The sequence below is a fragment of the Pristis pectinata genome, chromosome 11, assembly GCF_009764475.1.
Source record: "Pristis pectinata isolate sPriPec2 chromosome 11, sPriPec2.1.pri, whole genome shotgun sequence".
NCBI classification, from domain to species: Eukaryota; Metazoa; Chordata; class Chondrichthyes; order Rhinopristiformes; family Pristidae; genus Pristis; species Pristis pectinata.
In genome coordinates this window covers 51,527,670-51,553,946 of record NC_067415.1, presented here as the reverse complement: position 1 = coordinate 51,553,946, position 26,277 = coordinate 51,527,670, and the positions used below count along the sequence as shown (strand labels likewise).

Sequence of the window (26,277 nt, the reverse complement as noted above, 5' to 3'; positions counted from 1 at the left end):
TACTCAGTCAAGTATCCTGTCTGGACCAGATGTCTTTTGTGGGTTTACCCTCTTGAAGGATGCCAGGACATTGGCCTCAGAGACTGAGATTACAGGGTCATCCGGAGATGTGGGGGCTCATGTGGGCATGTCATAGTTCCCTCTATCAAAGCGCACATAAAAGGCATTAAGCTAATCTGGGAGTGATGGGTCGTTGCCACTTATGCTAACTGATCTCGCCTTGCAGGAAGTTATATTGTGCAAGGCCTGCCACAGCTGTTGAGCATCCATCTGTAGTTCCAGTTTAGTCCAAAATTGCCTCTTTGCACTTGCAATGGCCTTCCAGAGATCATACCTGGACTTCTTATATGACTCTGGGTCACAAGCCCTAAACACCACAGATCTAGCCCTCAGCAGATTACAAATCTCCTGATTCATCCAGGGGAAGACTCAGAATGTTTTGTGCGTACACACTCATCCATGCATGCCCTTATGAAGTCGGTTACAACTGTGGAATATTCATTTAGGTCCGCGGACGAATCCTTGAACATGGTCCAGTCCACCGACTCAAAACAGTCCCAAATTTGCTCCTCCACCTCTACTGTCCAGCTCTTCGTAGTCCTCTTCACTGGTGCAATGCCCCTCAGTCTTTGTACGCAGGCAGAAGAAGCACAGCCAGGTAGTCAGATTTACCAAAGTGCAGGTGAGGGATGGTGCGGTAGGCATTCTTGATGGTCATATGGGTCCTCTAGTTTGTAGATGATGTGTTGATATGTGTGTGTGTGTGTGTGTGTGTGTGTGTGTGTGTGTGTGTGTGTGTGTGTGTGTTTGTGCGCGCGCCTGTATGTGTACACTGAAAAATGCTGTCTGTTTGACTGACATCCTGCCCACCACCATGACAAATGGTGAGAAAATGCGATGCACTGATGTTGAAAGGGACCCAAGTGACATTGTACATAAGTCAATGAAAGCTAATATGCAGGTGAAACAGGCAATTAAGAAGGCAAATTGTACTTTGGCTTTTATTGCAAGAGGATTTGAGTGCAAGAGTAAAGATGTCTTACTACAATTATATCAGACCTTAGTGAGATCCCACCTGGAGTTTTGTGGACAGTTTTAATCTCCTTACAGAGGGAATGCAGTGAAGGTACAGCAGCTGTGTTTCTGGGATGGCTGGTCTAGCAGTTGAAGAGACGTTGAGCAGACCAAGGCCCTATTCTCCAGAGTTTAGGAGTGACTTCATTGAAGCATGCAGAAATCTTGAGAACTCTAAATATGAGGAGGTCATTTTTCCTGGCTAAGGAGTCTAGAAAAGTGGTCATGGTCATAAAGTAGCAGACAGGCCTGAAGGACTGAAATGAGGAGAAATTCCTTTATTCAGAGGATGGTGATTCTTTTTAGTTCCCTCGCCTGCTTGGTTGAGGAAGCACAGACAGTGACTACATTCAAAACAGATGTCGATAGATTTCTGGATATTAAAGGAATTAAGGGTCAGGGGAATAGACCAGGGAAAGGGCATTGAGATTGAAGATCGGCTATGATCTTGTTGAATAGTCTCCTTCTGTTCCTATCTCTAATATTCTTATGTTATGTTCTGCCCCACCAGTGGGCAGTTGATGCAGTGTACACCAACTATAAAATGCATGCGTGCACAAGGTATCAAAACCTGTAAAAATGATCACACAAATCGAGTTAATTTCCACAATGATCTGAGAAACCTGCACTTCCAGATCACCAGACAACAAGTCCTCCACTCTTACCAAAACCCCAGCCCTGTTAATATATGGACCTCAGACTCTATGCCCTGAAGAGGAAGTGTCTCAAATGTTAATCAGGAGGAACTTATGCATAATAATTGGTGAAACTTTACCTAACATTGTTTAATAAAAAGAGACACTGGAGAGACCGCAGATGCCGGAATCTGGAGCAAAAAACAAACTGCTGGAGGAACTGAGTGCTCATCTATGGAGACAAAGGGACAGTCAACATTTTGGGTCAAGATCCTGGAACAGGGCTGAGTGGAGAGGGGGAGGATAGCCAGTATGAAGAGGTGAGAGGGAGGGGTGAGGGAGGGGTGAGGCAGGGGTTGGCAAGCAATGAGTAGAAGCAGGTGAGGAGAGAGATGAAGGGCAGATGGAGCCAGGTGGTGGGGGAGGGGGGTTTAATAAATGTTCTATCTATAGTTTCAGAACATACATCTAAGGACATTAAATCTAAAATAGCTGTCCAATTAGAGAAATAAGATATTATTTTGGAAAACTGGCACAAAAGGTTGTTGATAAAAAGTATAGTACAGTGGATTCATCATGTGTATTCATGCTCACAGGTTGAATCCCCAACCCTGACTAAGTTAACCCTTCTGGGGCCAAGGATGCTACAATTGACCAATTGACATTTATGTTGCCAGCTAACAAAGAAGACAGGAATGTTCCAAAGCTTCATTTCCCATTCGCAGTAAGATGAATCCCAATGAAAAATTATGGGCTCTGAAATAACAAGAGTTTAAGTTTTCCTATGACTCATCCCAGATTAGGTAGTCTACTGACACTTGGTGTCTATCTCATGAAGAAAATACAATCAAGGTGTTGAAGGACTGTCTTCATCCTTTGAGGGATGGAAGGAATTCCCCCAATGCTTTTTCTCTGAGTCAGGATTTATCACCATTTGTTTAACTCTCCTAATCCTCCCCAACTTCTCCTTGCATGATGTAATGGATCAAATGTTGAGCAGGTGACCTTTGCCTGTCTGTGATTTTAATGCTGCCCTACCCTTGTCTATACCTGAAACAATGATTGACCAATGATTTGTTTTCTATTTGTATATTCTCCCTTAATTTGTTCTAACTTGTTCTTAGCATAAAACTTAGTCGGAATGATCTGACGCATGGTCTCACTTGAAGCAACAATGTATCCTAACATATCCTTCTACCAGCTGATTTGCAACTTATTTCTGAAGATATCTGTTTTTATTCTTTGGGCTGGCAACATACTACGTTCCATTTTGACAAGGAGAAAAGCTTCTACATCTTTGTTCAAACCAAAGCTCCTTCTGAATGGCCAATGAATATAGTGCTCAACAAAATTTAATTTTCCATGTAAATACATTTTTTGAATTTATTTGTTTCCATTTTTTTAAAGAATGCCTATCCCTCTGATACAATTGTTGCAGAAGAAGAAATAATATTTTTATCCATTCAAAAAACTTTCTACTGTAATATCAAACAATAATTTTCAAAGAATATACAAAGCATATACTCAGTTGATAGAGACACAGAAGCTTTGAAACGTAGAAACCACAGGAGCAGTAGACCATTTGGTCCTTAGGACTCGGCTCACCCGGCTGATCCTCTTTCTCAATACCATATTCCTGCTTCTTATCTATATTCAGCATGGCCTCAATAGTCTTCTATGGTAGCAAATTCTACAGGTTCACCATATCTGAGTGAAGAAACATCTTCTCATCTCAAACTAAATCTCCTGTCGTGTAATCTGAGAATTTACTCTCTCAATTTTGAGGGACAGCATCTACCAGCATTTGGATAGATGAAATCTGATTTAGGAGGAGTCAGCTTTGTGTGTAGAAGGTCACGTTTGACAAATCTTTTAGCGTTTTTTGAAGAGGTAACCAAAAAGGTAGATGAGGGTAGGGCAGTGGATGTTGTCTATTTAGACTTTAGCAAGGCCTTCAACAAGATTCTGCATGGTAGGCTGGTCTGGAAGGTTAGGTCCCATGGAATATGGGAAGAGCCAGTTAGATGGATTCAAAATTGGCTTTGAGGTAGGAAGCAGGGGGTGGTGGTTGAAGGCTGTTTCTCAGAATGGAGACCGGTGACTAGTGGTATGCCACAAGGTTTGGTGTTGGGACCCTTGTTATTCATTATTTATATAAATGATTTGGGTGCAAAAGCACAAGGCTTGATCAGTACGTTTGTGGATGACATTGTTAGGAGGTGTTGTTGATGGTGAACAAGGTTATCCTACATTACAGGGGGATCTTGATCAGTTAGGGAAGTGGACAAGAAGTGACAAATGAATTTCAATGTGTTAGGCGATGCATTTTGGAAAGTCAAACCAGCAAAAGACTTATACTATGAATGGTAGGGCGCTAGGGAGTGTAATGGAACAGAGGGACCTGGGAGTACAAGTGTATAGTTCGTTGAAAGCAGCATGACAGGTAGACGGGGTGGTGAGAAAGGCATTTGACACATTGGCCTTCATCAGTTAGGGCACTGAGTATAGGAGTTGGGACATTATGTTGCAGTTGTACAAGTCATTGGTGAGGTCCCACTTGTAGTACAGTGTACAGTTTTGATCACCCTGTTACAGGAAAGATGTGGTTAAACTGGAAAGAGTGCAGAGAAGATTCGCAAGGATGTTACCAAGACAAATAGGCCTGAGTTATAGGGAGAGGTTGGCCAGGCTAGGTCTTTATTCCCAGGAACATAAGTGTATGAGGGGCAAACTTATAGAAGTGTTTAAAATTATGAGAGGCATAGATAAAGTGGATGGTAACAGTCTTTTCTAAAAACTAGGGGGCATAGGTTTAGGGTGAGAGGGGGAAGATTTTAAAAGGGACCTGAGGGGCAACTTTTTCACGCACAGGTGGTGAGTATATGGAATGAGTGGCCAGAGGAAGTGGCTGAGGCAGATGCAATAGTATCATTTAAGAAGCACTTGGATAGGTACATGGAGAGGCAGGGCTTAGAGGGACGTGGGCCGAACGCAGGAAATTGGGACTAGCTGGGTGGGCACAGTGGTCAGCATGAACTGGTTGGGCCGAATGGCCTGTATCAATGCTGTATGGATGTATATAATGTGTGTGTGTCTATGTATGTATATATACTGTGTGTGTGTGTGTGTGTGTGTGTGTGTGTGTGTGTGTGTGTGTGTGTAAGCACCGATCCTGTAACACCCAATTAGATAGTGCCTGCCACCCCATAAAAGACCCAGTTATTCCTGTCTATCATCCAATTTTCAGTCCATTCCAATACCCTAGCCCTAATACTATGTGCTTTAATTCTTCTAACCTTCTATGCAGGATTTCATCAAAAGTTTTCCGAAAATTACACCACCATCACTGGTTTTCCCCTACCTATTTTACCAGTTACATCCTCAAAAAGCTCCAGTAGTTTTTTAAAAAATATTAGATTTCAAACATCTCCATAGCAGCTCTGTTGATGAGAACAAGGTTGTGCTCACCAACACTGGCCAACTTCCCCCTCCCCTCCCCACTTAGGTAAACAACCAACTCTTGCTAACATAAGGCTCTTCAAAAAATCCATATTGCTTTTGTCTAATACCATCGATATTTTCTAAGTTTCCTGTTATCTCGTCCTTTATGACAGTCTTTACCATTTACTCCACCACAGATACTAGGTTATGCAGTCTGTACTTTCCTATTTTCATTCTACCTCTTTCTTTAAATAGTGGGATTACATATGCCACACTTCAATCCGTGGGAATTATTCCATTATGTATAGAATTCTAGAAAATGTTTGCCAAGGCATCCACTATTTCCACAGCCACCTTCTTTAGTACTCCAAGTTATAAATTATCAGACTCTGGGAAATTATATGCCAATAATTTCACAGCACTATTTTGTTACTAGTATCATTCCTCCCTCAGTTCCTTATAATTAGATTCTTGGTTCCCCAAAGTTTCTGGAAAGTTTCTTGCATCCCTTTTCTGTGAAGAAAGAACCAAGTATGTGTTTAGTTGCTCTGCCATTTCTCAGTTCCCCACGTCATAGATTGTTACGTTATTTTAATCAGGAGCTATGTGGATAGCAGCCAGTGATACAAACAAGAACCAGTCTTCAAAGCTGTCATATGTCATTGCGAGCAGTAATCAAACAGTCCCATTGTCTACAAAGATTGAGGCTACCAACACAGCAGGATATCACTTAAGAGATATGCACTGGAAACTGACAAGACAATCTCTTCCATTGATACCTGTACAAAGTTACTTTGTTAAATAATGTAACACCCAAACTTCAAAGAACACTGAAAACAGCCTTTAGACATGGGACATCCTGCTTTTGTACCTTGTAATCACAGGGGGAAACAATAGATGTTCATCAGACTACGTTGAAATCCCCAGGGTGAGATCAGGGAGGGGGTGCAGCATACCTATCAAGGCAGTTAACACATGGTTATAGACATAATTGGTCTGTCAGTCAATATATGGGGTGCTTGGGTATCCAGAGAGTCATTCCTCAATACAGTGGTGAAAGCTTTGAGTATCTGGATTCCCATCAAAGATCTTTTAATATTCAGAGATGTCAGTTGAGATGTGCTCCTATTGTAAGTATGTAATTCTATGGAACCATTTGTCTACACCCAAAATGTTGAAGCAAACTGTGCAATTATAACTATTGAATCTGCATTAAGTCACCTGCTATTATCTTTGTGTTTAAAGAGTATAAAACCCCAATGTATTTTGAGTTCAGAGAAATTCTTCCAAGAGATTCTACTGAGAGATTCTCCCCAGAGATTCTTCCACCAAGTCCCCTCCTGAATGTCCACTTGTGCTGAATAAAGTCCTTTTACAGCTGCAGCTCCAGTAAAGGTCACAAAACCTCATAATGAATTCTTCTACCTCTGTTTGCATTCTTACACTTGACTTCATGAACCTTTTTTTCTTTTTACATATTTAAAGTTCACTTTTTTGCTCCTTAAAAGTTTATTGTCACATAATATTTTTGTTCTCTTAATCGATTTCTTTGTCCTTCTTTGCTGAAACCTAAATTGCTCCCATTTCTCAGGTTTGTTACTTTGTCTGACAATCTTATGTAACTCCTCTTTGGATCTAATCATATATTTAACTTGTTTTGTTAGCCATGGTTAGTTTGCTTTACTTCTTGTAGTTTTACTCTGGGCAGGAATATATAGCTGTTGTAGTTCCTAAATTCATTCTTTAAATATTAGCCATTACCTATCCACTGTCATCCCTGTTACCAAAGCTCCACAATCTATCATAACCAACTCACTGTAGTTTCAAAGTCATTCATAGATTTAGGATCCTAGTTTTGGTTTGAACAATTTTGTTTTAGGTTTTAATGAAGAATTCCATCATATCATCCTTCTTCCCCAATGGACCCAATACAACAGGATTATTAACATACTTTTTCTCATTGTACCATATCAAATCCAGGATAGCCTGTTCCCTAGATGACTGTTCAACATACTGGTCCAAAATCCCATTCTGTAGAAATTTCAGGAATTCTTCCTTTACAGTATTACTGCTGGTTTGGTCAGTACATATTAAAATTAAATTCACCCATGTTCATTGTAGTACCCTTACAACATGCATTAAATTTTTGTTTGATGTCATCCCCGACATTACCACTACTGTTTGGAAGTGCATAGACAACTCCCACCAATGCCTTCTGCCCTTTATGCTTCTTAGCTTCACTCATGCTGATTCTGCATCTTAATTTTCTGAACTAATATCCTTTCTCATTAATGCATCTTTTACCATTAATGCACCTTGTACTAACAATGTCATCCCACCTTCTTTTCCTTTCTGCCTGTCCTTCCTATATATTGAATATCTTTGGATCACCCTATAGTTATGTCTCCATAATGGCAATCCTACTGTATCCCTTACACCTGTCTGTGATGCTAATTCATCCACATTGTTACAAGTGCTTTGTGCATTGAGAAACACCTTTAAATTTATCTTCTTAAACTTTCTTTTAAGATATATTAACCTTTTTTGGACTATAGACCGATGTCTTATTCCCATTTTTCTTCTCTGATTCCTATCTGTTTATGCACTCTTTTAGTTATACACTGTTCCCTCCTGAGACACTTTGGTTACCCTTAGCACAATCATTTTGCTGATCTCGCTAGCATTCTTTTTTCCCTCCACTGGCATCCACCCACTGCCCCACCCCCATTAATAATTTAGAGCATAGAACATTACAGCACAGTACAGGCCCTTCAGCCCACAATGTTGTGCTGACATTTTATCCTGCTTTAAGATATACCTAACCCTTCCCTCCCACATAGCCCTCCACTTTTCTATCATTCATGTGTCTATCTAAGAGTCTCTTAAATGTCCCTAATGTATCTGCCTCCACCACTTCTGCTGGTAGTGCATTCCATGCACCCACCACTCTCTGTGTAAAAAAACTTGCCTCTTACATCCCCCATGCCTTCCTCCAATCACCTTAAAATTATGCCCCCTCATGTGAGCCATTTTCACCCTGGGGAAAAAATCTCTGACTGTCCACTTGATCTATGCCTCTTATCAACTTGTACACCTCTATCAAGTCACCTCTCATCCTCCTTCGCTCCAAAGAGAAAAGCCCTACCTCGCTCAACCTATCCTCATAAGACATGCTCTCCAATCCAGCCAGCATCCTGGTAAATCTCCTCTGCACCCTCCCTTAAAGCTTCCACATCCTTCCTATAATGAGGTGACCAGAACTAAACACAATACTCCAAGTTTTATAGAGCTGCAACATTACCTGGCAGCTCTTGAACTCAATACCCCGATTAATGAAGGCCAACACACCATACACCTTCTTAACAACCCTATCAACCTCCACGACAACCTTGAAGGATCTATGGATGTGGACCCCAAGATCCCTCTGGTTCCTCCACACTGCTAAGAGTCCTGCCATTAACCTTGTATTGTATTCTGCCTTCAAATTCGATCTTCCAAAGTGTATCACTTCACACTTTTCTGGGTTGAACTCCATCTGCCCTAGTTATTTAAATCCTGAAGAAGGGTCCTGACCCGAAACGTTGACCACCTGCTTTTCTCCATGGATGCTGGCTGGCCTACTGAGTTCCTCCAGCATCATAGTGTTTTTCATCTAGATTCCAGCATCTGCAGTCCTTTATTTCTCTATTTAAATCCCTAGTTATTTAACTCTCCAGGCTGTGAGTTAGCAATGTTTTTATGCAGTGCAATGACTTTTTTTATGCACTACATAGTAGAATTTTACCAGAAAACCAATCACTGCACGCAATCACTAACTCCATGCACAATCTGAGCACCTTGGGAAATTACATTGTAGTGACTCACTGCACCAGCATCGAACCGGCTCCCGACATCGCGAACGTCGTCGGAGGCCCCGATCCAAGATGGCACGGGGCCCTCCTTCTTCCCCATCGTCGGGCTAGGAAAGCCCGCGCGCAGGAAGGTCAGGTTACCCACGCGTGATGTCAGCACAGGAACTGTAGCGTGGGAAGTTTTGGGATATTAAAGGCGCACCGCGCCCCTGTCATTCATTCGACTTCTGATTTCAAACCAGTGACTCTGTATCTTCATTTTGTAGTATGTAGCTAGCCACTACATTGGTGACCCTGAGGGGCCCAAACATCTTTGGACCCACGATGTCTGCACAAGAGGTACAGGCAGTAGCCCTTAAACTGCCCACCTTCTGGACCCTCTGGCCCCGTGTCTGGTTTGACCATGCTGAGGCCCAGTTCCAGATTCGCCAGATCACCAGGGATGACACCAAGTACTATTACGTGGTGAGCGCCCTCAACCAAGACACTGCAGCCCAGGTCGAGGACTTCATCCAGGCACCCCCGGAGGAGAAGTATGATAAGTTCAAGACCCTCCTTCTCCAGACTTTCGGCCTTTCCCGACGCGAACGGGCCTCCCACCTCCTCCACCTCGATGGGTTGGGTGACAGACCCCCCTCCATGCTCATGAACGAGATGTTGGCCCTGACAGACGGGCATAAACCCTGCCTGCTGTTTGAGCAGGTCTTCCTGGAGAAGTTACCCAACAACATCCACCTGCTCCTGGCGGATGCCGATTTCAGTGACCCCCAGAAGGCAGCCGCCCAGGCGGATGTCCTTTGGCGGGCGAAAAAGGAGGGCGGGGCGTCCGTCGAGCACGTTGCCACGCCACGTACCCAGCGGCCCAGCAGGCCAGACCCGGCAATCGAACACAACCCCACCCGCCACCAGGTCTGAGACACCGACCGACCAATGGTGTTTCTACCACCAGCAGTGGGGCGCTGACGCCCGCAGATGCCGGCCACCATGCAGGTTTCTGGGAAACACCAGAACCAGCCGCCGCTGATGGCTATGGCAGCTGGCCACCCAGATAGCCTCCTGCATGTGTGGAACAGGCGTTCTGGACGTCAATTCCTAGTGGACACCGGAGCCGAAGTCAGCGTCATGCCTCCCAACAGCCGTGAGACTCACAACTGCACACCAGGACCTACCCTCAGAGCCGCCAACGGCAGTGCCATTCGGACCTTTGGCACCCGTTTGGTACACCTCCAGTTCGGCACCTACAACTTTAATTGGAGGTTCATCCTGGCCACTGTCGCGCAACCACTCCTCGGGACAGACTTCTTTCGTGCCAACAGTCTGCTGGTTGACCTGCGGGGTAAGCGTTTGGTACATGCCAGGACCTTCCAAACATTCTCGTTGGGCGAGGCCAAGCTACCAGCCTCACACCTCGACTCCTTCACCACGTCGACCAACAAGTTTGCCAGGGTCCCGGCAGAGTTCCCATCCATACTAATGCCCCAGTTCTCCACCACCTTGCCCAAGCACGGCGTCCAGCATTACATCTCCACCCAGGGCCCTCCCCTCCACACCCGCGCCCGGCGGCTGCCCCCAGAGAAGCTCCGCCTCGCAAAAGAGGAATTCAAAAAAATGGAGGAGCTGGGTATCATCCGCAGGTCGGACAGCCCATGGGCCTCTCCGCTACACATGGTCCCGAAGGCAGCCAGAGGCTGGCGACCCTGTGGCAATTACCGACGCCCCAACGACATTACTATCCCGGACCAATACCCCGTGCTGCACATTCAGGACTTTGCTGCCAACCTGCACGGGCGGTCCATTTTTTCCAAGGTCGACCTGGTCCGCGGGTATCACCAGGTCCCGGTGCATCCGGATGACATTCCGAAGACGGCGCTGATCACACCTTTTGGCCTCTTTGAATTCGTCCAGATGCCCTTTGGTCTCAAGAATGCTGCTCAGTCCTTCCAACGACTGATGGACGTGGTCAGGCACGACCTTGACTTTGCCTTCATATATCTCAACGACATCTTGATCGCCAGCAACAGCCGCCAGGAACATTTCACACATCTCCGCCAACTCTTTTCTCGCCTAAGGGATTTCGGCCTGACCATCAACCCAGCCAAATGCCAATTTGAGCTGGAGACAATCGATTTCCTGGGCCATCGGATCGACAAACATGGCGCCACACCACTGCCTGCGGAGGTCGACGCCATCCGCCATTTCACCAGACCCACCGTCATCAAGGGCCTGCAGGAATTCCTCGGTATGGTAAACTTTTATCACCGGTTCATACCATCCGCGGCCCGCATCATGCGCCCATTGTTTGCTCTCCTGTCAGGCGGAAGCAAGGACATTGTTTGTTCGGAAGAGGCTCACACCGCGTTCGTCAAAACCAAGCAGGCCTTGGCAGACGCGGTCACGTTGGTGCATCCTCACATGGACGTCCTGACTGCCCTCACGGTCGACGCCTCCAGCACAGTGGTCGAAGGTGTTCTAGAACAGCTTATCGAAGGGTGTTGGCAACCGCTGGCATTCTTCAGCAGGCACCTTCGACCACCAGAGCTCAAATATAGCGCCTTCGACCGCGAGCTGTTGGCGTTGTACCTGGCCATCAGACACTTCGGATATTTCTTGGAGGGCAGGCCGCTTACAGCTTTCACCGACCACAAGCCATTGACCTTCGCTTTCAACAAGGTCTCAGATCCCTGGTCAGCATGGCAGCAGTGGCACTTGTCGTACATCTCAGAGTTCACCACTGACGTCCGCCATCTGTCTGGGAAAGAGAACGTGGTCGCAGATGCACTGTCACGGCCCACCATCCAAGTTTTGTCCCAGGGGGTGGATTTCGGTGCCTTGGCGGAGGCACAGCAAACGGACATGGAGATGCCCAGCTATCGCACCGCAGTCTCGGGCCTGCAACTGCGAAACCTACTGGTAGGCCCCAGTGAGTGCACCCTGCTCTGTGATATCTCCACAGGTAGACCCTGCCCCATCGTCCCAGCTGCCTGGCGCCAACGGGTGTTTGATGCCATCCACAGCCTTGCACACCCATCCATCCGGACTACTGTCCGTATGATGTCAGACAAGTTCGTCTGGCATGGCCTGCATAAACAGGTCTCCGAATGACCCCGCTCCTGCACTCACTGCCAGACCTCGAAAGTACAGCAGCATGTCAAGGCCCCCCTGCAGGATTTTCAACCTTTCCGCCGGAGGTTCGACCATATCCATGTTGACCTGGTCGGCTCCCTCCCAGTCTCCCGAGGAGCGCGGTACCTCCTCACGATTGTCGACCATTTTACCCACTGGCCTGAAGCCATTCCCCTCGCAGACACCTCCACCCAGTCCTGCGCACGGTCCCTTTTGTCAACTTGGGTGGCCCGTTTCGGTGTCCTGGCACATATCACCTCAGACAGGGGAGCTCAATTCACCTCCGGCCTGTGGTCTGCCGTCGCCGACTTGTGGGGTTCCCGGATCCACCTCACCACCGCCTATCATCCGCAATCCAATGGGCTGGTGGAGAGGTTCTATTGCCATCTGAAGTCGGCACTCATGGCCCGCCTTAAGGGACCCAACTGGGTAGACGAACTCCCCTGGGTCCTGCTGGGGATACGGACCGCGCCAAAAGAGGACCTGCATGCCTCATCTGCGGAGATGGTCTACAGAATGCCCTTAGTCGTCCCGGGCGAGTTCCTACCAGCCCCTTGGGGGCCAGAGGAAAAACCTGCCGTGGCGCTCGACCGGCCGCGCGAGCGGCTTGGAAACCTGGCCCCGATTCCCACCTCGTGACATGGACAGGCCCCGACCCGTATGCTGACTTCCCTCCAAGACTGTAAGTTTGTCTTTGTCAGGAGGGGTGCGCACCGATCACCGCTGCAACGGCCGTACGAAGGGCCATTCTGGGTCGTCAGGAACAATGGGTCTATGTTTGTGCTGGACATTGGGGGGCGCAAGGAGGTGACCGGCTGAAGCTGGCTCACTTAGACTTGGACCAACTCATGGTGGTCCAGCGAGCAACAGGGGCAGGCCACCCAAGTCATAGTTTATTTAATTCTGGTTTTCGCAACGGTATTGCTGGTTGTTGGGGGGGGGGGGGGGGGTGGTTATGTAGAGATTCACCGCACCAGCATTGAACCGGCTCCCGACATCGCGAACGTCGTCGGAGGCCCCGATCCAAGATGGCGTGGGGCCCTTCTTCTTCCCCATCGTTGGGCTAGGAAAGCCTGCGTGCGGGAAGGTCAGGTGACCCAGGAACTGTAGCGCGGGAAGTTTTGGGATATTAAAGGCGCACCGGCCCGTCATTCATTCGACTTCTGATTTCGAACCAGCGACTCTGTGTCTTCATTTTGTAGTGTGTAGCTAGCTGCTACAACATCATGGGCCACCATGCAGAAGGTGGCTATTGGGTGCATTTGGGTGAAAAGCACAATCAGCTTTACTGCGACAAAACTATATTGCAAACATGGTTTCTGTGTGGGTCTGAGTGTGGAGGAGTCAGTTCCAGGGAGAAGTACAACATCAGAAGCAAGCACATAACTGAAGAGATCAAACAGCCTAAAGAAGCCAGGCAATAGAGTGAACCTGTAATGACTGTGCATAAATGCGATAAGTATTTATAGACATTTTCTTCTCAAAGAGGGAAATCAGAATGGTGGAAACACTCATCGGATCAAGCTGCTTCTCTCTCCACAGAAGCTGAGATAACAATTCATGTCGATGACCTTTCATCAGAACTGGAAGTTGTAATCAAACAAGTTTTCAGTTACAGTGATCGAGTACAGTGACGGTAAGGCAATTAAATTTCTTGACTAGAAATTCAGAGACCCATCTTCAAATCCCGTCGTGGCATCTGCAGAATTTAAATTCAGTTAATAAACTTGAACTTGAAAATAACACAAACACAGCCACTATCCAGCTTCAATGAACATGAAACTCAGTGGACTGCCATAAAAATCTGGTTCACTAATATCCTTCAAGGGAGGAAATCTGCCATCCTTACCCAGACCCACCCTTTGTGCTGACTCTAAAATGCCCCCTGAAGTGGCCTAGCAAGTCACTCACTTGTACCATTACTGTAATGTTCAAAAAGAGAATAGAACTGAATAGACCCACTGGCACTGAGTTAAGCTACAGCAAAGTCAATCCCAGTCAACCTCGCAATATCCTCTCACAAACATCTGGGAACTGGTGAATAAGTTAGGAGGTTAACCCAACTGCTGGTCTAATATGGTTGTACTCACACAATTATACCTTACAGAAAAAGTGCCAGACTCTGCCCAGGCATGGACTGTGCTGCCAGCAGGACAGAGTCACCAGAAGTGGCAGCACAATGGTACACAGAGGGAGTACCCTTGGAGTCCTCACCAGGTAACAAACAGGTTAGAAAAAGGAGAGTCAGTGGATGTTATTTACTTGGATTTTCAGAAGGCCTTTGATAAAGTGCCACACGCAAAGCTGCTGAACAGGATGAGAGCCCATTGTGTTAGGGACCAAGTACTAGCAAGGATAGAAGATTGGCTGACTGGCAGAAGGCAGAAAGTGGGAATAAAGGGGTCTTTTTGGCATGGCTGCCAGCGACTAGTAGAGTTCCACAGGGGTCAGTGTGGGAACCTCAACTTTTCACTTTATATGTTAATGATCTGGATGAAGGAACTGATGGCATTGTGGCTAAATTTGGAGATGATACAAAGACAGGTGCAGGGACAGGTTGTGTTGCGGAGACAGGGAGTTGCAGAAGAACCTGGACAGGTTAGGAGAGTGGACAAAGAAGTGGCAGATGGAATACAGTGTAGGGGAGTGCAGAGCTATGCACTTTGGTAGGAAGAATAAAAGTGTAGACGATTTTCTAAATGGGGAAAGAATTCAGAAATCAGAGGTGCAAAGGGACCTAGGAGTCCCAGTTCAGGATTCCAAGGTTAATGCAGGATAAGTCGGTAGTAAGGAAGGCAAATGCAATGTTAGCATTCATTTCGGGAGGACTAGAATATAAAAGCAAGGAAGCTTTATCAGGCATTGGTCAGACTGCATTTGTAATATTGTGAGCAATTTTGGGCCCCGTAGCTAAGGAAAGATGTGCTGGCCCTGGAGAGGGTCCAGAGGAGGTTCACAAGAATGATCCTGGGAATGAAAAGCTTAATGTATGAGGAGTGTTGGATGGCTCTCAGCCTGTATTTTATGGAGTTCAGACAGATCAGGGGGAAACTCACTGAAACCTACCGAATACTGAAAGGCTTGCAATAGATTGAATGTGGAGAGGATGTTTCCATTAATAGGAGAGTCTAGAGTCCAAGGCTGCAGAATAAAGGGACATCCCTTTAGAACTGAGATGACAAGGAATTTCTTAAGCCAGAGAGTGGTGAATCTGTGGAATTCATTGCCATGGAGGGCAATGGAGGCCAAGTCATTGGGTGTATTTAAGGCAGAGATTGACAGGTTCCAAGGTCAACCAAAACATTTGCCTACTTCTTTCTCCGTAACATTATCTGAATCCAGGCCACCTCAGCTTATCTGTTCCATGAGTTTATCATCTCCAGACATGACTATTCCAATCATCTCCTAGATGGACTCACATTTTCCACTCCATGTAAATTTGCGTTCATCCAAAACTCTGCAGTCTATATCTGTACCCACATTACATTTGTTATATTAGCCTTGTGTCTGCTGACCTCCATTGGCCCCGGCTGAACAAAGCCTGAGTTTTATAATCCTCAAACTTATGTGCTGATCCCCCTCCAGCTCAACCTCCCTGGCACTGTGACCTCCACCAACCCAACAACCTCTGAAATCCCCGCGATTCTCCAATCCTCCAGCTTCTAATTCTGGACTTTAATAGGCTCATCACTGCTGGCCTTGTTTTCGGCTCCTTAGGCCCTAAACTCCCAGACTCTGACTCAGCACCTTTCTCCCTTCCTTTAGCACGTTCATTAAAATCCATCACTTTGGCCAGGTTTGGTGACGTATCCTAATAGGTCCTTCTGCTGCGCTCTGTCAAAATTGTCTTTTTATTTGATATTGTCTTATAACTATCTCAGCTGCTTTTGCTACATTAAATGGAAATTGTCATCCATTAAATCCAATTATTTCCTTTTTTAGGTCGCAAAATGTGACAACTATTTTGTGCAGATTAAGTTTCTACAAGTAATAAGTAAGGTACAAAAAAAATTAACCTGCTTTGTTGACATTCGTTGATGATTGAGTGCAACATAAAAGTCTTTGTGCCTCCAAAAGCTGTCATCAGATCACTTACATGAGATAGACAAGGATATTTTTGGAATTTCATCTGAATAACAGCATTCCCATCAAAACTAATTAGGTGACATGTTCAATTTATAGCAGCACTTGAACCAACAGGTTTCTGATTCAGAGATATGCGTGGTAGTAATGACATCATGCAATGCTGAAGCGCAATACTGATAAGGTCAGATTGCTTCTTTTAACAAAAGGAAGTCATTGTGTGGGATCCTTCCCACAACGATACAGCAATTAGTTCCATCACAATGCCAACATTTCTGTTTAATCTGCTGGTTCAAAAACAACTCTACTGAGGTGTTTCAGTGTAGGTTTCCTACATTTTCTCCTCATATGTTTTGCTCAAATTCTATTTTTTTTAAATCAAGATAACAGGATTCTCATACAAAACCTGACCGGAAAAATGTTATACATGAAATGTTCATTATTTTGTCAGAATCACAATAATGATCTGCAGAGCAGCCAGAACAATTATGTTGCAATTTGTAATTGCATACAGGAGCAGGCTTCAAATCAACTCAAATAAAGCAAATTAAAATTATGAATGCAGCAAAGAAATCTAATACATGCAGACCTATCCCAAATATAAAGACAATCCCGAACAAATGAAATCTACTTCATTTCAAAAAGAGCAGCTTCACATTGCACTTTTAGATTAGGTTAGGTTAACTTCAAACCGAAATATTTTTCCTTGGGAGAAATTATGCACGTGTGCATGAAATACTGCATGTCCCTACCTTCATCCGCATGTGCTTATATGTCACATTCTCCTTTTCTTTGCAGGACAAGTCCTTCTAAAAAAGATTACCAATACCATTGTTATGTCTGCAGTTCAAGCAATAGTGTATCAAAGATTCACACTGACATTGATTTTAAAGCCTTCCCTCTCCTACTGCCACCCCTTTAAAAATATAATAGCTCCAAACTAAGCCTGTATTGTCATGGAATACTTGTTGAATATCCTTGGATCCTGATCTACTCCAGACCCTCCACCATTTTTTTTCCAAATTATCAATACTAGTATCTGTGATGTTTCCTGGTCTCATCCTCAAATTGGAAATTTGATCAACTTTACATGTAATCTCCATGCCTTATTTTATCTCCATGTGATCCATCTCCAACTTTTCCTTCTTCTTCCTTTTCTTTTTGGTCCCCATTGCCTGTAAAACACCATTCCCTTTAACCTAACTGCGCTGACAAATACCTTGTATTCCATTTTCCCAGACTCCCCCTGCTCTATCATATCTGTTCTGACAATACTACAGAAAAGGCATCCAATACCTCTCCCTTTCCTTCAGCCATGCATTTCCATCCTATTACATCTTCACATGGTTGACAGGGCTCTCATTTGTGGGCCTTATATCCCATTCTGTGCCAGTTCTTCATAGGCCTTGATTTCTGATCTTTCAAGAATGTAACCTTCTCCTTGAGTACCCCAAATGATCTGGTTTCCATGACTCCCTGGGGTAGAGAATTCCAGTGATTCACCACCATCTGCAAGAAAAACTTCCTATGCCACTCAGTTTGAATGACCAGACCTAATCACGTAAATATGTCCCCTCATCTGAGATTCTCCCACTAGTGGAAAGATCTCAACTCCTACCCTGTCGTGTCTCCTAAGGATCTTAAATGTTTCAATGCGATCATCCCTCATTATTCTAAATTCCAAAGAATCTAGATCCAACTTCTTTACTTGGTGGTCAGACAACCCTCATGTACCAAGAATTAGTTTGGTGAATCTTTTTTGGCCTGCTTTCAATTCAAGTATATCCTTCATTTAAATCAGGCAACCAAACCTTTACAGTGCTCCAGGTGTGGCCTCCCCAGTCCCTGTACAATTGTAACACTATTTTCCTATGTCTAAATTCCAACCCTCTTGCAATAAAGGCCAACATGTCATATGCCTTCTTAACCACTTGCTGCTCCTGCCCACAAACATTTTGCATTTCGTGCACAAGAACATCTAAATCTCTCTGCACTTTGCTTATCTACAATTTTTCTCTGTTTCCATAATAGTCCACCTTTTGAATCCTCTTATCAGTCATCACCTCACACTTTTCCACATTAAACTCCATTTTCACTGGTTCACTCAACCCATCTATCCCTTATTGCAGAATCCAACTAGACACATCACAACATGTACTCCTACCTATTTTTGTGTCATTGGCAAGCTTAGATACCTTGCACTCTGATTCCCCCTTCAAGACATTTCATTTCAATCATAAATAATTGAGGACCAAGAACTGATCCTTGGGGTACTCCTCTGGTTGCATCCTTCCAGCCTGAGGAAGACTTGTTTATTCCAACTCTGTCTTCTGCATGATAACCCATTTTCAATCCTTGCTTACAGTTCCCTTATTACCATGTGCTCTTATCTTGTGCACCAAACCTTTATGTGGCACCTTGTCAAATGTCTTCTGAAGTCCTTAAAGCACTACATCTACGGGTCCCCCTCAATTGACTCTGCTTGTTACATCCTCAAAGAATTTGTCACACATGATTTCCCCTTCATAAAACCACATTGACTTGGTTTGACTGATTAAGCTTCTCTAAATGATTATAAAGTCCATCATCTTACCATCAACAGACATTAAGCCTATACTTAGCCGTTTTTTTGTCTTCCTTCCTTCTTGAACAATGAAGTCACATTTGCAGTTTTCTGATCTACTGGTACCTTTATGGAACTCAGTGAGTTTTGAAAGTTTGATATTCAGCCCATGGCTCTACTATCTCTACAGTTGCTTCCTTCAAAATCCTTGGGTGCAGGCCATCAGAACCTGGTGACCTTTAATCCCATTTTTTCCCATTTCCTTGTCCCTCATGATAGTGATTATTAGAAGTCTTCCATGCTGTTGGAAACTGGCCCATCAGAAGTCTTTGAGATGTTTGCAGTGTCCTCTGCCACATGCACCACCTCCTTTTGCCTTCCCCTATAATCTATTTGTCATTTATCCCTTGCCTTGCGTATTACAAACTTTCTACTTTGCTCTTCCCAGTCCCACCACCCCCCCCCCCCCCACTTCTGTAGCTCTGTCATTGGCTAAAATCTATAAAATATCTAATGTTTTGCAGTTCCAATGATAGGCCATTGGCCTGAAAATCTGAAGGGTTTCTCTCTTCACAGCTGCTGTCTGTCCTGCCGAGGATTTTTGGCTTTTATTTCAAATTTCTTGCATTAGCAGTATTTTGCTTTTGTTTCACTTCAGAGTTTTGTTTGATTCACCTTTGCATCCAGACGTATAGTTTGCATCGTCTTTCCCTGAGTATTGAAATGGATGGAAAAATGTCTGTGCCTGAATTTTCCTGCATTTTATCAATTTCCATTGGGGCAGTTCTAATTTCTGCTGATGTGTAACTACAGCTACCTGGCAACAAGTTCCTTTCAGAACTCTTCTTAGTTGAGGCAATTTTGAAACCAACAAAATTCTAATAACTTTTTATTGGCTCTCTGGTTTCTTAGAAGTATTATTTTGAATGAAAGGCTTAAGGGCACTGTTACTTCTCAAATACAAAATGACAAAATAAAGTCTTTTGGTCTAACATGGTATCCAAAAGAATGAATTCCAAATTAAAAATAGTACTTGTTCTCCAACATATTTCTAATTTTGATTGAAAAACATAACATTTATCTGATAACTTTATTAAATTGCTAACACTCTGAAATACAATGTCTAAAATGACTAACTCTGTCCTATCACTAAATATAATGCTGAGAATAAAGCCTCCTTCTATCTCTGTTATTCATCATACACCACATGCTTTAAAATTACACTATTTCGACATCAAAAATAACGTGCAAGTTCACAACGCCTCCGGCTGCAAGATAACGGAGATGTCAGCGACAAAACCACATGGAATAAAAAATATTGCTCATATCCTGTATATTGGGCACTGTACAGTAGTGTAAGACACTCGATCAGCCCTATAAAACTCAGCCAGGACAAAAAGACTCAGGTCATTCCAAGACCCTGAAGATGAAGTGCTTCAAGATCCCCGTTCTTTTTGTATTAGTTAATCTTGGACTTAGTTTAACTGTACCCCTCAACTCTGAAACCGAACAATTTAGCGAAAACGACTGGAATCAATGCCGGGTATATGCAGAGATATATACAAAACCAATATTTATGTACAGTGTATAAAATCGATCATCAAACAGAATATAAAACCACGAAACAACTAATGTAATTCCCTCCGAGCGTTAAACTAACGTTCAGGTAACAACATTTATACCTGATGTAAGTTTTGTTTCCTTCTTCCATCTAGAAATACCTCAAACGATTTTACAACATGACCGAGTCAAAATGGAGAAAAACCGACACCGGGATGAAGAAGAAGATTAGGGAAATGCAAGAATTCTTTGGTCTGCAAGTGACTGGGAACTTGAACCGCGAAACTCTGGAAGTGATGAAGAAGGACCGCTGTGGGGTACCAGACGCGGAGCAGTTCACTTTGTTTCCCGGACGACCCCGGTGGTCACACAATAGAATTACCTACAGGTACATGTGCTGGCAGGGGCGGTGGGAATATTGTCCTTTCTATAGAGGAATCCAACCAAACTCATCTGGCCTCTCCCTTCTTGCCTGACAGAATTGTGAACTACACACCAAACCTAAAGAGACAAGAGACAGACACCGCCATTGCCCTGGCCTTTAAAGTCTGGAGCGATGTTACTCCGCTGACCTTTTTTAGACAGGCCGTTGGAGAAGCTGATATCATGATATTGTTTGCGCGAGCCAGTGAGTTCCGCGATTCAACAATTTTAGGGGCTTTTCGCCATGGTGGATAAGTTACTATGTATATACCATTTACCGCTCCTATGTTCTCTATTCCAAGATCATGGGGACTTTAATCCGTTCGATGGACGGGGTGGGATTTTGGCTCACGCGTTTCCTCCTGGATCGGACATCGGTGGCGATACTCACTTTGATCAGGATGAAAGGTGGACATTGTCCAGAGATGGTAAGGAGGTTGCAAACGCTAAATAAGATGTAACTAACTGTAAAAATATACATGTTCCAATATTTCATTAAATAAGAAAATAAACGAATGAAGGTCATGGTACCTTATAAGGTCATCTTAGAATTTCAATTCACGTGAGATGTTAAACGTTTAAATCATTTGTATTACTACTCGTCTTTCCAGGAATCAACTTGTTCCTGGTTGCGGCTCATGAATTTGGACATGCACTGGGACTGGGTCACTCAAAGGACAGATCTGCTCTAATGTTCCCCACCTATTCGTATGTCAATACCAACGGGTTTCGCCTCTCAGCCGACGATGTTAGAGGAATCCAGGCTTTATATGGTATATTGAGCATATAAACAGTTTGCTGTTCATGTTTATCGAAAGGTTTCTGTGCTTCGCTTATTGGGAAAAAGCACCAATAAAATCTTCAGGAATGCAAAATTATAGATACAGATTGAAAGCAGATTGGAAAAAAATGACTTCTCAAAGAATCGGGTAGTTTTATTATCAGCACCTTAACATGCCGTGAAACAAGACATGCGTGCTTCAACCGCAGAAAATTGCATTAAAATAGCCTTCCCCTTTCCCAACGCTTAGACAACCTGCATCTTCCAATCATTTGATAATTTGGCGTAGCCGCGGTCCATTTGCTCTGGATATATGTCCCTGTCCTGATAAAATGGTAACTTTGCCTTACCATCAGTCAGATTATTAAAATGTCATTACAGTTCTTAAGATATGGCGAGCCCCAGATACAAAATCCGAAAGTTGTTCAGAAGTCTGAACGAACCATGTAAAATGGAGCCTCGGTATCTGTAAGCACATTTCTCATCAACTCGCCCTTCATAGGTCATGTTCTTTCCTCACTCACCGTCTGCGATTCAATCTGAGCAACACATACATTTCTTTCTTAATGTGCCAATGTACACCACCATTTGGGAACCATTTATTGAGATCGACATAACTTGTGCTGCAAGTAAAAGATCTTTGTACAGCCTTGCAGAATACAGCTCATTCATTGAATTTTACACCAACTGGAATCCATTCGGTCCATTGTGCGGTGCTGGCTTTTGCATAGCTGCCGCAAAGTCCCATCCTCTTGCACTTTCCCCACATCCTTTAAAATTTGCCCCAATGTTTCCTTGTGACAATCCACTGGAGAGTTTAGCATTATCCAGTTGCTTTAACCATTAAGATGAATTCGTTCAATTTAAAATCAGTACTGCTGATTTAGCAACCACTTAAACGGTAACAATACTTCTGCATTTTAGGACCTCCTGAAGATTCTAGACAAACAAAACCACAGCCAAAACCACCAAAACCGACTAAAGCCTGGGACAGGTGTAATCCCCAACTGTCATTTGATGCCATTACCAGTCTACGTGGTGAAGTCTGGTTCTTTAAGGATGGGTATGAACTACATTCTTGGTTCTGTTTTATGCTACTTATTTCACTGTAGATATTTTCATTCACTTAAATATTAAGGCAATTAGCAATCCTGTCAGCACAGTGGATTAGTATATATTGATATATTTTGTTGCCGAATGCGAAGAAAAGGATCCTGTAGTGTTTCATACTGCATTTCTAACCCCAGCTGAGTCATATTAACCTCAGACTGCTGGCAATCAATAATGGATACCTTTTGTTAATCGTGAAGTCTAATTCTAGTGGCAGGCTCTCAGCAGATTGCTGTAATGAGACTTGAGGAAAGCAGAATGTATTTATGAAATCTAAACAACCCTTTTTATTGCAAACTTTGAGTTTGATTTTCAAAGACAGCAACAGTAAAAAGTGTAAAGAAAAACAACAATGATTTGCATCATACAAAGCATAATGCATATTTCAGTTTTTTTCTATAAAGCTGATATCATCAAACTCCATGGAAGACTAATAAATACATTGGTACAAAAAGGGTAATGCAATGGCACTACAAATGCTGCATCTGTCCCATAACTCCAATGATCCAGTGACTTCAGGTACAGTCACTGTGGAGTTTGCGTGTTTTTCCTGTGACTGTGTGGGTTTCAACCAGATGTTCCAGTTTCTTCTCAAAAATATGCAGCTTGATAGGTTAATTGGCTACTATAAATTGCTCCTAGAGTAGGTGTCGGGTGGGAAACTCAGGGGGTGTTAATGGACTTGCATAAGCAAATAGGTTTGGGGAGAAAAAGTGGAAGAATGGGACTAATGGGATTGCTCAGAGAGTTGGCATTGACTCAGTGGGCTGAACAGCTTCCTTCTACATCTTAAGGAAAGGTATGAAAAGAGAAAAAAAAAGTACACTGCTACCTTTTTATTCAAAACTTGGATGAAATTACTTTACTTTCCTGGATGATAAGAAATACTGTATATAGCATTACTCTTTATTGTGGAATAAGAATATCACCTAATAATTAACGTGAACTTCTCTTGTTTAGAATCGTTTGGCGAAAACACCCTTGGCGCACAAATGTGACTTCAATTCCAATCAAGAATATTTTTCCCAACATTCAGTCTGTTGATGCTGCAGTTGAATTAAAGGACAGAGATTTGGCTATTTTCTTCAAAGGTTCTTGAGTTTTTATTATCTTATTCATTATAAAGGGAAGCTATATATATAGCACCTAAAAGCTCCCTCTTTGGCATCTAACCAGGCATCTGGATGTAAAGCTTTCCTGTCACTTTGTATATTGGAGTACTCAATGGCTTGAACAGTGTATGGGGTTCCTGTGCCTTTGGAGAAGGGAAGGGGAGGAGTTTGGGAAAATCCACACAGAGTCCACTAATGACATTAGAATATCATAATTTAAGAAATCCAAGGAAAAGTAGGCCATTTGGTCATGTACAGCTCTGCCATTCATTTAAACCATGGCTAATCTTCAATCTCAATGCCACTTTCCTCCACTAAACCCATATCCCTTGATATCATAAAATTAAAAATCATATTATAAGGCATTTCTGTGATCAATTCAAATTATGGACAAAGCATTAGAATTTTCTATTTAAACCAATGAAATGAAATTTACTTCCCCTGAGTCTTCTGATAAATAATACAAAGTATGGAATGGAAAACAGCAAAATCTATTAATTTTTGAAAATTGTAGTTATATCCCATGATTTCACTAAATCACTGTTATAATTCCACAGGATCACAGTACTGGTTAATTAGGGGATTCAGGACTTTGGAAAGGTATCCTCAGAGTATCAGATTTTTTGGGTTTCCAAGATCTGTTAAACACATAGATGCTGCTGTATATATCAAGGAGAGAAAAAAAGTATTATTCTTCGTGAGAGGAAAATACTGGAGGTATGTACTAGTACTATTCAGCAATGCTTCCTCTCAACAATTATATATATAGTACTGATTTACAAGGTACATAGATATACTGTATGCTTACAAGATACCTTGACTTCAATATCCACCTGAAATAGTTACATTTGTTCTCATGTTTAGTTATGATCTGAGGAGAAAACAAATGGAAAGAGGATACCCAAGAAGAATAAATGATGACTTTCCTGGAATAGGAAACAAAGTAGATTCAGCTTTTCAAAACTCTGGTAAGTAATGAAAAATAATGGAGGGATGAAACATTCAATGCTTACAGAAATATGTTCTTGATTTATGTTTATATTTAATCAGTTAAATGCTGTAATGATTCAAAGTTTTTTCTTCATTTTTTTGTCTAGGCTACCTCTACTTATCAAGTGGACCAATACAATATGAATATGACTACAGGAACAAACGAGTTATCCGTGTTTTGAAAATATTAAGCTGGCTAAATTGTGATTAATTAACAATAAGTGCTTGCCTTAATAACTACCTAACATTTAACTATCAGAGTACTGTGTTCTTTGAAAGCATAGGTCCTTATTTTGGCAAATTTTAAAGCTGACTGTTTTGTTATGGAAAAGGGCAGTAAGTTTTGATAATTCAAATTTCTAGATACATAAATGGATTATATTTTCAAACACTTGTTTCAAAAAGTGCTTAATATCTTTCAATGATGATTAATTGTGTTTTATGTGAAATACAGAAAGCATAACTTTGAATGATATCAAATTATGGATTGAACCAGCTTAGAATGCATGTCACTGCAGTGTTATTACGCTTGACTTCCATCATTTAAATAATTTGTTACTATTAAAGAGCTTGCTTAATACCCTTTGAAGTTTATTCAATCATTTGCAGAGCAATTGTCCAGTTTACATAGTTGTCACAGCCAGTGATCTGGTTCAAAATCAGAATAGGGATCACTGTAATTGCTGAACTACCAGATTTAGATATTTGGATTAGTTAAACATACTTCTTGTCTGACAAATCTTTTATCTTCATTGCTGTTGAACAACTTATTAATTTTTCTAAATAATTTACATCATAATTTTTCAAATTGTGCTAAGTGAGGCAAAAATTAACAATCTTAAACTGAATTTATTGCACTTTAGTTTTCTCTCTTCTATATCACCACACATCAGTTTACTTGAGGCCACCTTTAAGTAATTATCCAGCCATGTTGATAATTGGGCTCTTGGTTTGCAGCCCCATGTGCAGCACCTTGTCAAAGGCATACTGAAAATCCAAGTAACATCTACCGACTCTTCTTTGTCTAACCTGCTTGTTACCTCCTCAAAGAATTCTAACAGATTTGTCAGGCAAGATCTGTCCTTAACAAAACCATGCTGACTTCATCCTATTTTTCATGTACTTCCAAGTATTGCGAAATTTCATCCTTAATAATGAACGTTAAAATCTTGCCAACCACTGAGGTCAGGCTAACCAGCCTATAATTTCCTGTCTCTTGCCTTCCTCCCTTCTGATACAGGGGTGTCACATTTGTCATTTTCCAGTCCTTTGGAACCCCCTGTGACTCTTGAAAGATCAGTACTAAAGCCTCCACAATCTCTTCAGCTACCTCTTTCAGAACTCTGGGTGTAGTCCATCTGGTCCAGGTGATTTATCCACCTTCAGGCCTTTCAAGTTCCCTAACACCTTCTCCAGTAACTATACTTCTAAAGCTCTTCACTGACTGTAAAGTGTAAAAGTGCAAGTTTTTCATGTATGTTATTAAATAACTAAAAATTTTAAGAACATTTTGTTCAAATTGTGTCAAGGA

At 42.9% G+C, this 26,277-nt stretch overlaps 1 protein-coding gene across 3 annotated transcripts; it reads left to right on the top strand.

The window, feature by feature from the left end:
- The first annotated feature begins 13,628 nt into the window (after positions 1-13,628).
- On the top strand, positions 13,629-25,331 carry LOC127576004 (collagenase 3-like). Of its 3 annotated transcripts, none has more exons than XM_052026323.1 (10): positions 13,629-13,760; positions 20,486-20,718; positions 20,810-20,958; positions 21,056-21,181; positions 21,365-21,526; positions 22,459-22,597; positions 23,605-23,735; positions 24,314-24,473; positions 24,621-24,724; positions 24,854-25,233. In XM_052026323.1, the coding sequence occupies exons 2-10, from the start codon at positions 20,510-20,512 to the stop codon at positions 24,955-24,957; spliced, it is 1,284 nt and encodes a 427-aa protein (XP_051882283.1). In that variant the 5' UTR covers positions 13,629-13,760; positions 20,486-20,509; the 3' UTR covers positions 24,958-25,233. The 3 variants fall into 3 exon arrangements, with proteins under 3 accessions (XP_051882283.1, XP_051882284.1, XP_051882282.1); XM_052026324.1 differs by lacking the exon at positions 13,629-13,760 and adding an exon at positions 16,103-16,123; XM_052026322.1 differs by lacking the exon at positions 13,629-13,760 and adding an exon at positions 20,091-20,313 and having other exon boundaries at positions 24,854-25,331.
- Positions 25,332-26,277: the final 946 nt, after the last annotated feature.